The 12,715-nt window shown below is 39.3% G+C and overlaps 1 protein-coding gene across 3 annotated transcripts in view; it reads left to right on the plus strand.

The window, feature by feature from the left end:
• Nucleotides 1–3,549: 3,549 nt before the first annotated feature.
• LOC117399810 (5'-AMP-activated protein kinase subunit gamma-2) overlaps nucleotides 3,550–12,715 on the plus strand; it is a 138,371-nt gene continuing 129,205 nt past the window's right edge. The window contains exon 1 of one of the 3 annotated variants that reach the window (XM_059023353.1): nucleotides 3,550–4,201. In XM_059023353.1, the coding sequence (XP_058879336.1) occupies nucleotides 4,112–4,201 (90 nt within the window). In that variant the 5' untranslated portion in view covers nucleotides 3,550–4,111. The remainder of the gene's footprint in view (nucleotides 4,202–12,715) is intronic. The other 2 variants (XM_059023352.1, XM_059023351.1) reach the window with 2 other exon arrangements.

The following is a 12,715-nucleotide window of genomic DNA, read 5'->3' on the forward strand; positions in this document are numbered from 1 at the left end:
AAGACATTTTCACTGGTCAACACCTGTAGTGGAATGCTGTTGATTGAACAGTAGAATATAGTTGTGTACTAACTGTGAAGACTTTCCCAAATAAAAGCAATTAAACATGCTTACATTTTCAACAATAACACACAAGCCCTCTTAGCAAAAAACAAACAAAAAAAAACTTAACAAACATATACTTTAAACAAACATAGAGACATGCTCAAATTTGTTGGTACCCTTACAGCTCATTGAAATAATGCTTCATTCCTCCTGAAAAGTGATTAAATTAAAAGCTATTTTATCATGTATACTTGCATGCCTTTGGTATGTCATAGAATAAAGCAAAGTAGCTATGAAAAGAGATGAATTATTGCTTATTCTACAAAGATATTCTAAAATGGCCTGGACACATTTGTTGGTACCCCTTAGAAAAGATAATAAATAATTGGATTATAGTGATATTTCAAACTAATTAGTTTCTGTAATTAGTATCACACATGTCTCCAATCTTGTAATCAGTCATTCAGCCTATTTAAATGGAGAAAAGTAGTCACTGTGCTGTTTGGTATCATTGTGTGCACCACACTGAACATGGACCAGAGAAAACAAAGGAGAGAGTTGTCTGAGGAGATCAGAAAGAAAATAATAGACAAGCATGGTAATGGTAAAGGCTACAAGACCATCTCCAAGCAGCTTGATGTTCCTGTGACAACAGTTGCAAATATTATTAAGAAGTTTAAGGTCCATGGAGCTGTAGCCAACCTCCCTGGGCGCGGACGCAAGAGGAAAATCGACCCCAGATTGAACAGAAGGATAGTGCGAATGGTAGAAAAAGAACCAAGGATAACTGCCAAAGAGATACAAGCTGAACTCCAAGGTGAAGGTACGTCAGTTTCTGATCGCACCATCCGTCGCTTTTTGAGCGAAAGTGGGCTCCATGGAAGAAGACCCAGGAGGACTCCACTTTTGAAAGAAAAACATAAAAAAGCCAGACTGGAATTTGCTAAAATGCATATTGACAAGCCACAATGCTTCTGGGAGAATGTCCTTTGGACAGATGAGTCAAAACTGGAGCTTTTTGGCAAGTCACATCAGCTCTATGTTCACAGACGAAAAAATGAAGCTTTCAAAGAAAAGAACACCATACCTACAGTGAAACATGGAGGAGGCTCGGTTATGTTTTGGGGCTGCTTTGCTGCGCCTGGCACAGGGTGCCTTGAATCTGTGCAGGGCACAATGAAATCTCAAGACTATCAAGGCATTCTGGAGCGAAATGTACTGCCCAGTGTCAGAAAGCTCTGTCTCAGTCGCAGGTCCTGGGTCCTCCAACAGGATAATGACCCAAAACACACAGCTAAAAGCACCCAAGAATGGATAAGAACAAAACATTGGACTATTCTGAAGTGGCCTTCTATGAGTCCTGATCTGAATCCTATCGAACATCTATGGAAAGAGCTGAAACTTGCAGTCTGGAGAAGGCACTCATCAAACCTGAGACAGCTGGAGCAGTTTGCTCAGGAAGAGTGAGCCAAACTACCTGTTAACAGGTGCAGAAGTCTCATTGAGAGCTACAGAAAAAGTTTGATTGCAGTGATTGCCTCTAAAGGTTGTGCAACAAAATATTAGGTTAGCGGTCCCATCATTTTTGTCCATGCCATTTTCATTTGTTTTCTTATTTACAATATTATGTTGAATAAAAAATCAAAAGCAAAGTCTGATTTCTATTACATATGGAATAAATAATGGTGGATGCCAATTACTTTTGTCAGTTTCATGTTATTTCAGAGAAAATTGTGCATTCTTTGTTTTTTGTGGAGGGGTACCAACAAATTTGAGCACGTCTGTATACTTTAAACAAACACTGCACTTCTAAATGGTTAAAGGTTGTCAGTCACAATATAAGGGTGCAGCAGCTATACCATTATTGTTGGTGCTTCTTGCATTATATACTGTACTGGTCTGGATATCTCACATGCCTACCTGCTCACAATAGCTGTATTGTAGGAAAAGGGAAACTAGATTATGTGTTTCTGACCAGCAAAACAGGAAATGGTATTACAGTTTCATCAACAGAAGCATGTGTTTTTGATTGTTTGGTGGTGTTGTTTACTGTTGTCACAAAATCCATCCTGTTTTCTAACCAGTTCAAACATCTACTGCACTGTATAAAACAACAACAGCAGAGCCCCTGCCTGCACTGGAGCAATAGAAAGACAGCGGTAGGAGTGCGTGATAAGGAAAGGCGTTTCAATACATCAGCAGTGCCCACTGTTCTACACCATTCAGGAATCTGGCCAATCGGATACACAAGCTCTGATGAAAAGACTACGGGCTAGATTCTCAAAACCACTTGCTCCCAATTTTCATGACCATGATTTGTACAGATACCGTTGTAGAAAATCACCTAATAAAGTTACCAATTCAGAAATAAGCAACTCTGACATTTCATTTAGGGGCTTGTGACTAATCTGAAATAGTTTATTATTTGTTTTAAAAATGCAAAATATGTGTTTTTTTTTCTTTCAGTGAAAAAAAAGGGCTAATGATGATTTGGTGTATATAGTTCTGAGGATTTAGCCCTATATTTATTTTAGAGAATCACTGTATATGACCTGTCATGATATCACCTATACAAGCTTTTGTTGTTGCATTATATGGGAGTCTATGCACAGGTGTGTTTGTCACTGTATTACTGTATTGGTATGTGTTGTTGCATTATTTAAGAACATAAGAAAGTTTACAAAGGAGAGGAGGCCATTCAGCCCATCTTGCTCGTTTGGTTGTTAGTAGCTTATTGATCCCAGAATCTCATCAAGCAGCTTCTTGAAGGATCCCAGGGTGTCAGTTGACACTGTCTATACCTTTTAGGATTTTGAATGTTTGAATCAGATCGCCGCGTAGTCTTCTTTGCTCAAGACTGAATAGATTCAATTCTTTTAGCCTGTTTGCATACGACATGCCTTTTAAACCCGGGATAATTCTGGTTGCTCTTCTTTGCACTCTTTCTAGAGCAGCAATATCCTTTTTGTAACGAGGTGACCAGAACTGAACACAATATTCTAGGTGTTCTATTCTAGGAGTCTATACACAGGTGTGTTTGTCACTGTATTACTGTATTGGTAATACAGAAATGCACTTCACCGCATGGCTGATCCAATGTTATTACACTTGAATGGATTTCCTAAACATCTGAAGGTTAATCCTTGCAATAATAACTGTTTTGCCTACTAAAATAGATTTGGTCCAGATGCACACTACAAGTAAGTTTTAGAAGATCGCCTCTGATGTATTTTAGTAGCACTCTACCGCCGCCTTGTGTTACTCAAGGTCATTACCGATTGCGCGATTTCCCATTGCTGAATCAATCAAGGCATGATGCATACATATGATTTTATAACTATGTTGGCAAAGCAGATGCTGCGGTGTGTTTTCTGGTGCAAACATGTTTACTGCACGCTGGCACGGGTCTGTAAATACGTATGCCTCCCTTTCTGCTGCATTGGTTTAGTTCACTTCTAAAAGTCACTGTGTGGGTTTTGCGAAGCTGAGCCAATATTTTCACTTCCTGGTGCTGGACAGAATTCTAATGGTTTGTTTTCGTTTGGAGCACCTCCATGTGCCCGGCCCATCTGCAATTGCGTGTAGCCTACCCTGCCCCTCTGTGATCAACAACAGCGTGCAGGCACACAGAGCTAGAAGTATCAAGACAAGTAGACCTCCCATTTTTAACGGACGGTGATCAGGTACATAGATGACTGGGGCTGTCAGCAATCTTAATGATTTGTTCATTCGAGGCTGTTGCGGATTTGTTTTTCTTCCAGTCTCATAATATCAAGTGACACGGACACAGAGAATACACGAGTGCACTCATGCAGATGCTAGTACCTGCTGAAGCGGAATTGGTCTTTCAACTGGAAATTAGAAATTAGAGGTGGCAATCGCTAAACGTTTCGAAATCAGAGTATTCAGTGCATTTTATTTTATTTTAATATTTCATGTAATGCAGATAACAACCGCGAGCTTTCCCGTTCCGAGTATTCCTTCAGTGCGTCATTAAATTGCAATATAAAATAAGGGAAGCGAGTTTAGAAACTTCAAATCCATAACAACAACAACAACAACAAAAATGGGCAGCACTGCGATGGACACGAAGAAAAAGAAAGATTCTTCGACGAAGAAGAACCAGAAAAAGAGAACGCTTCGATTAAACATGCCAGTAAGTATGATGAGCGGCGGTGTCTACTTTACTAACACTGCACGCCTCAGGAAATGTGAACAAAAAACAACAACGTTTCTTACTTGCTTTAAAAAATGCTTTCTTTTATGTTCAACTTCTGCTGTAGGTGGGCGGTGTTGTGGTTTATGGGGTTTGTTGGATGTATTTCTGTTTTTAAGGTGATTCACCCTTAAATATTTGTATATAAAGTGTGTTTAACCTGTTTGCATTGGAATGTAAACACACACAATTATTTTAGTGGGCGGGGTGTTTTTTTTTTTTTTTTTTTCAAACACAATCATTTATTCAACTAGAGGTTGAATACTCCATTTGACATTGAAAAATACCGTGAAAAAAAAATGTGAAGCTATGTTTTAGGTTTTACAAAATAAATAATAATTCTCACAGGTATTATTTAAAATGCGTATTGAATTAGTTTGTATTTTACCTTTCTGTTTGTGCCATGACCTTCATCTTTTGACAGGGTGTTGCAATTGCAGATACTCAACTGCACAGTGCAATCATTTCAATACACGGCTTTACAAAGCCTGGGTCTGGGAAGGACTGAACAGCAGTATCCTATGCAGCTGCGTCACGTGTGCAGAGACTCGCGCGGTTTGTTTGCTTAATGCTAAGGACCAGTTCACAATAAACAACAGTATAAAATGTATTCAAAAACAAATGCAGCACGTACGTTTTTTAAAATCTCCAATTGCTGTACAGCACCTCCAGTATACAACCCTGTGCAGTTAACCATTTAATATTAAATGTTTATTAAATCATACGTTAATTTTAAAATCGCTTGAGCTTCAAGTTAACGTTTACAAGGGGCCAGCTTAAACAGTATCCATTGACATATTAAGGTGAAGGTTTTTTTTTTCTTCTTTTAACCTCAACACAAATTATCATATTAAGTGTCGCCAATCAGAAACCCAATTTGACATTGCTTTTAAATATAATATTATTAGGCAGGCATGAATACTACCCTAAATCTTTCCTGTCATAAGACTGGAAGCCAGTGTTTACAGTTGCCACCTCTCGCGTGGGGTACACTTCAGCATCAGGAGAGTTCAGAGTATAAACCCTTATTAATGTGTCTGTGACAGAACTGCCCCGGTATGTGGATGCCATTCTGCACTGTTACCAAAGTATTTTTGCCTACTGTAGCTACCCAGTTAAACTGTTACATGTGAATAAGTGTCTCTAATTACTGTGTATTTACATAGTAGTAACATAGTAAATACATGTGCACTTACACATACTGTAATTACAATGTAATTATGCAATTACAACCAGGGGTCGGCAGCTTGTCTGTGGCATGAGTTATCTGTGTCCGTGGCTGTGAATACGTCTAACACGCACACGCATGTAATTGTATAGAACGTCTGTTTTGTTTGTCCGTGGTCAAGATGTTGTTTTTTTAAATGTGACATTTGGGCACAACGCACTCAATGCATACCCCTTCATGCATGATATATGTAAGAACACAACTGTATCAGGAAGGGTTAGGGTTAAAGATAGGGATAGGGATAGGGTTAGGGTTATATCATGCAAAACAATTTACACATTAATAGGGCTGTATTAGAAGGTTTGAAGGTTTGTTCGCTAGCCAGGAATTAGAAGGAATTTAAAACTTTGTCAGACGCCATTCACACACTTTTTTTTTTTTTCCTGTTAACATAAATTGTTTGACCATGTGTGAATACTATAAATCACAGATTAAATGTCACTCGCATGCAAAATTCGATCTTTTTATTTGTATAATGCATATTACTTAAAAAAAAAATGGTTGTATTAAAATCCACTACCAAATCATTATATGTAGCAACTCTATATGGCGCCGCTGCCGTGTATGGAGCAGGGTATAGTATCCAAAACACTGGGGGGGTTACCTATAGTGGTTGTAGTGCTTCAGTGAAATATGTACTGAATACCTAGTGAACAAGACAGTGTAAGAGAAGTGCTATGGTAGGATATGTTTGAAACATACAAAATATACGCTAACACTAATAATTTTAATTAAAAAAAAAACTGAGCACCATCCGCCCTTCCCCCCCTCCAGCTCGAGTTAACCAGAGACTAATTTCTTCATTCGCCATCTCAACAGCAAAGCACTGTATGCTGTAAGCTGTATTGAAAGAAATGTCTCGAAACCCCTCTGCTGTTTGAGATTTTTTTTGTTAAATGCCCAGACGACCAAAAAAAAAAGTTGAATGCAAACTGTGCAAGCACTGTTGATGTATCATCGAGGCACATCCAGTCTCTGGGGTCACTTTACAATCGTAAGTTCATATTATTATTATTATTATTATTTTTAGTAGTAGTGAAATGTGACTGTGACTGATAACCTGCTTGGAACGGTGCCTGTTAAATTAAATTTGCCTCAGTCCGCTGCAGTTCGTGCTGCAATGCAAGCTTACTCGCAAGCAGCATCAATTACGTGTAAATAAACAATGCATATTTTTATTTAAATAATAAAAACATGATTTCTATTCTAGATGACGTATTTTTAAACTACATATGAATGTTTTATTCCATTTATATGGCTTACCTGTAAAATAGGATTTTCAATCAAATATAAACAAGTAGCTATGGTGACGTCACCAGTAAATTATGCAAATTAGTACCATCGAAGGTTCGACCCTTCCTTCGGTAATGTGTTCCGAACCTTCAAAGGTCAAAATGTACCCTTCATTACAGCCCTACACATTAAGTACATTGCAGCTATGTGTAAGTACACATGTATTTACTAAGTAACTACTATGTGAATGCACAGTTATCTGAGACAATTTAAAGTGGTACCGAAAAATCCTGATGAATGCATTGTGTGTGTGCGTGTGTGCGTGTGCATGTGTGTGTGTATGTATGTGTCAGTGTGTGTGTCAGTGTGTGCACGTGTGTGTGGGTGTGTGTGTGTGCACGTGTGTGGGTGTGTGTGTCAGTGTGTGTGCCAGTGTGTGGGTGTGCGTGTGTGCGTGTGCATGTATGTGTGTGTGCATGTGCACGTGTGTTCCAGGGACATTGCCGTTCACAAGGACACCTTGACTGCTTGACTAAGCAACAAGGACAGTTAGTCAGTCACATGCACACACAGCCACAGACTGGAAACACTGCACCACCTGATTTGAATCCAAATGCAAGTTGATGACTTTCCTTTCCTATCAATTTCACCAAATTGTTTTCTTGACTTTTAACATGGCCCATGTCAAACTTAGCACATACTGTTTTTTTTCTGCTGGTGTTTCCAAAAGCTACTATATGCCTGTGGTTTACATTTTTAGTGTTTAACAGAGAAACTATTCTGGAGCTTAGCATGCAAGGTCAACATTGATAATAATATTAAAGACTTCCATGCCTGCTGGCATCCTCTGGGCATGTTGTTTGTGGTTCTACATTGATAATAATATTAAAGACTTCCATGCCTGCTGGCATCCTCTGGGCATGTTTGTGGTTCTACATTGATAATAATATTACAGACTTCCATGCCTGCTGGCATCCTCTGGGCATGTTGTTTGTGGTTCCACATTGATAATAATATTAAAGACTTCCATGCCTGCTGGCATCCTCTGGGCATGTTGTTTGTGGTTCCACATTGATAATAATATTAAAGACTTCCATGCCTGCTGGCATCCTCTGGGCATGTTGTTTGTGGTTCTACATTGATAATAATATTAAAGACTTCCATGCCTGCTGGCATCCTCTGGGCATGTTGTTTGTGGTTCTACATTGATAATAATATTAAAGACTTCCATGCCTGCTGGCATCCTCTGGGCATGTTGTTTGTGGTTCTACATTGATAATAATATTAAAGACTTCCATGCCTGCTGGCATCCTCTGGGCATGTTGTTTGTGGTTCCACATTGATAATAATATTAAAGACTTCCATGCCTGCTGGCATCCTCTGGGCATGTTGTTTGTGGTTCTACATTGATAATAATATTAAAGACGTCCATGCCTGCTGGCATCCTCTGGGCATGTTGTTTGTGGTTCCACATTGATAATAATATTAAAGACTTCCATGCCTGCTGGCATCCTCTGGGCATGTTGTTTGTGGTTCCACATTGATAATAATATTACAGACTTCCATGCCTGCTGGCATCCTCTGGGCATGTTGTTTGTGGTTCCACATTGATAATAATATTAAAGACGTCCATGCCTGCTGGCATCCTCTGGGCATGTTGTTTGTGGTTCTACATTGATAATAATATTAAAGACGTCCATGCCTGCTGGCATCCTCTGGGCATGTTGTTTGTGGTTCTACATTGATAATAATATTAAAGACGTCCATGCCTGCTGGCATCCTCTGGGCATGTTGTTTGTGGTTCCACATTGATAATAATATTAAAGACGTCCATGCCTGCTGGCATCCTCTGGGCATGTTGTTTGTGGTTCTACATTGATAATAATATTAAAGACGTCCATGCCTGCTGGCATCCTCTGGGCATGTTGTTTGTGGTTCCACATTGATAATAATATTAAAGACTTCCATGCCTGCTGGCATCCTCTGGGCATGTTGTTTGTGGTTCTACATTGATAATAATATTAAAGACGTCCATGCCTGCTGGCATCCTCTGGGCATGTTGTTTGTGGTTCCACATTGATAATAATATTACAGACTTCCATGCCTGCTGGCATCCTCTGGGCATGTTTGTGGTTCCACATTGATAATAATATTAAAGATGTCCATGCCTGCTGGCATCCTCTGGGCATGTTGTTTGTGGTTCCACATTGATAATAATATTAAAGACTTCCATGCCTGCTGGCATCCTCTGGGCATGTTGTTTGTGGTTCTACATTGATAATAATATTAAAGACTTCCATGCCTGCTGGCATCCTCTGGGCATGTTGTTTGTGGTTCTACATTGATAATAATATTACAGACTTCCATGCCTGCTGGCATCCTCTGGGCATGTTGTTTGTGGTTCCACATTGATAATAATATTAAAGACTTCCATGCCTGCTGGCATCCTCTGGGCATGTTGTTTGTGGTTCCACATTGATAATAATATTACAGACTTCCATGCCTGCTGGCATCCTCTGGGCATGTTGTTTGTGGTTCCACATTGATAATAATATTAAAGACTTCCATGCCTGCTGGCATCCTCTGGGCATGTTGTTTGTGGTTCCACATTGATAATAATATTACAGACTTCCATGCCTGCTGGCATCCTCTGGGCATGTTGTTTGTGGTTCCACATTGATAATAATATTAAAGACTTCCATGCCTGCTGGCATCCTCTGGGCATGTTGTTTGTGGTTCTACATTGATAATAATATTAAAGACTTCCATGCCTGCTGGCATCCTCTGGGCATGTTTGTGGTTCTACATTGATAATAATATTAAAGACGTCCATGCCTGCTGGCATCCTCTGGGCATGTTGTTTGTGGTTCCACATTGATAATAATATTAAAGACTTCCATGCCTGCTGGCATCCTCTGGGCATGTTGTTTGTGGTTCTACATTGATAATAATATTAAAGACTTCCATGCCTGCTGGCATCCTCTGGGCATGTTGTTTGTGGTTCTACATTGATAATAATATTAAAGACTTCCATGCCTGCTGGCATCCTCTGGGCATGTTGTTTGTGGTTCCACATTGATAATAATATTAAAGACGTCCATGCCTGCTGGCATCCTCTGGGCATGTTGTTTGTGGTTCCACATTGATAATAATATTAAAGACTTCCATGCCTGCTGGCATCCTCTGGGCATGTTGTTTGTGGTTCCACATTGCCACATGTATACCTGCTGTAGGCCTGAGCCTATTGATCACATGTCGTTGAAATAGAGTTTTAAATATTTGCTACTGAACAGTCACACAGGTCGCACTGTCAACGTGCATGCAGGGAACACAGCAAGTCTCGGACAGTCCCTGAATGCCATGTTTCTAGTCGGAATATATTTGCAGTATTTTATTTATTAATATTTATTCATGGTGAAACTCGCTGTCACATTTAAAAGTGAGAGGTACTTACAGTACCATCAACATCCAAGTGCAATACATATTCATAAAAACATTCCATTAACAATGTAATAATAAAATACTTGGGAGAAGTATAGCTCATTTGTTTAAGTACTGCAATCAGCCTTCAAGCAGAAATACAAAGGCTGCCATGGTCTTGTGTGCTTAGCAATCAATTAAGAAAATCATGACCATGTAAAGTTTGTTCTCAGAGAAGCAGTGGCAGACAGAACTGCCTGTTCTAGCTGATAAGAGCAGTATGTTATTGAGCCTGCTCCCCGCGACTGTATACCACCTTTATATCAGCTCTGATATCTACCCAGACAAGAAGCATCTCATTCCAGGAATAAATACCCCCGCCTGTATAGTCTGACCTTCACTTTGCAGATTACAGCATTGCTTTACTGTGTTTATTGCTTGGTTTTGTTTTTTTAAACATGCTTGGGGTTTGGTAGCACATTGTGTTCATGCACTAGCAATTCATACACAGAGACCTGGGTTCAATAAACAATTAGAGAAAAGGACTTGACTGGATTAAGCTTGGCCCTCATGCAAAGTGCATCACAACTGATATATAGTCTGCGGAAGTGTGCAAATTCCACGGGAGTCTCAGACTCCACGATATCCGAGGAATTCTGAATTCTGTTATCCGCAGATTCTCTGTATTGCTAGGATAACTTACTCTCATTTTGTGAACCGTAAACGTTACGTTTAAACGTAGCTGTTAATTCTGCAGATATAGCCTTTAGATGTTTTTATGATGCCTCAATATAATACACATGATACATGTCTTGGTGTTTTATACCCACAGTGATGATAAAGCTTCATTTTCTATGTGTTGAGCTTCATAGATGGTGTGGAATTTCACTGCTCAGATTACAGGCACATCTAACTTGACTGTCCTCACAATAGACGTAGAATTGTAGCATATTAATATCAGATGACATAAATACAGGTTGTGTTCTGATTTTTTCAAAAAAAAGTCAATTTGGTAGTTAATGGAACTATAACCCCAACAGAACCGGACACATTGCTGGATTGTTGGTAGAAAGAGATTGTACAGATTAACTGGAGGTTGGATTAAAGCCTTTAACTTTCTTATTGTTATTTATGTATTGAAATATGTACAGTAGTGTGCACATTTATTAGAACGCCTCAGGATTCGCCATTTATATCCATTATAGACCTACCTGCATGAAAACCTCTAGGTGCGAGAATTTCAGTTTCTGGTCAGTAATCAGTGATATAGAACCGATAGGCACTCATGTGAAAATGTTAGACCACTTTGTGCTTTAATTAGGCATCTCTAAAAAGTCTCATGCATTTTACCATTTGTGGCTGTGTGTGGCTTATTAAAGTCATCAATTAAATTAGACAATGACTAAATGCCTATTTTGACAGTTTTTGCCAGATTTTCAGCTCCAGTGGTTTGACTGTTGTTCGGATACATTTGCACACTGCTGTATGTGACACACTAATCCCTGGGCATCCTGCTTGCAGGTGTGTGATGTGTTGTGTGAACACAAGAGAATTCTCGAGTCCATTAAACGTTCAGTAAAAGAATAACCCCCTTTGTGTATAAGTCCTGGGATCTGGATCTGGGCAGCAGTGTGGAGTAGTGGTTAGGGCTCTGGACTCTTGACCGAAGGGTTGTGGGTTCAATCCCAGGTGGGGGACACTGCTGCTGTACCCTTGAGCAAGGTACTTTACCTAGATTGCTCCAGTAAAAACCCAACTGTATAAATGGGTAATTATATGTAAAAATATATCTTGTAACAATTGTAAGTCACCCTGGATAATGTTTCATTCAAAATAACTGGTGTGGAATATGTGATTTCAAACTACGATCAACCCCAGTTATAACCCAGTAAAGTCATTCTCACAGGGTATGGTAATGTGCTTGCAATAAATAAATATCAAGCCAGTCTGGACTTTGTGCCTGTTTGTGTTGTACTATAAGTCATAGTTTACTCAGCTGCCTCTTTCACTAAGCAGTCCTTAGCATGTTTTCCAGACATCGAATAGGCACTGTATTGAGGTACTTTAACAAGTACTTGATTGATGTACTGTAGAAGTGCCAGTTGCATGATTTGACATAATACATATAACTATTATTATTATTATTATTATTTATTTCTTAGCAGACGCCCTTATCCAGGGCGACTTACAATTGTTACAAGATATCACATTATACATTATTTCACATTATACAGATATCACATTATTTTTACATACAATTACCCATTTATACAGTTGGGTTTTTACTGGAGCAATCTAGGCAAAGTACCTTGCTCAAGGGTACAACAGCAGTGTCCCCCACTGGGGATTGAACCCACAACCCTCCGGTCAAGAGTCCAGAACCCTAACCACTACTCCACACTGCTGCCCAAGGAACTACCAAAGGATTGTCATAAAAAGCAACACATGAATATTTTAGGTGGCTCTGCTATATCAATTACAACCACAAATAAAATGAATATACTTCTGTACTACAGTATCTTACATGACTTAGTATGGGGATGCAGTGCAACCAATCCAGGGAGGAAAGGACA

Source organism: Acipenser ruthenus, chromosome 4 (assembly GCF_902713425.1).
Source record: "Acipenser ruthenus chromosome 4, fAciRut3.2 maternal haplotype, whole genome shotgun sequence".
Classification (NCBI taxonomy): domain Eukaryota; kingdom Metazoa; phylum Chordata; class Actinopteri; order Acipenseriformes; family Acipenseridae; genus Acipenser; species Acipenser ruthenus.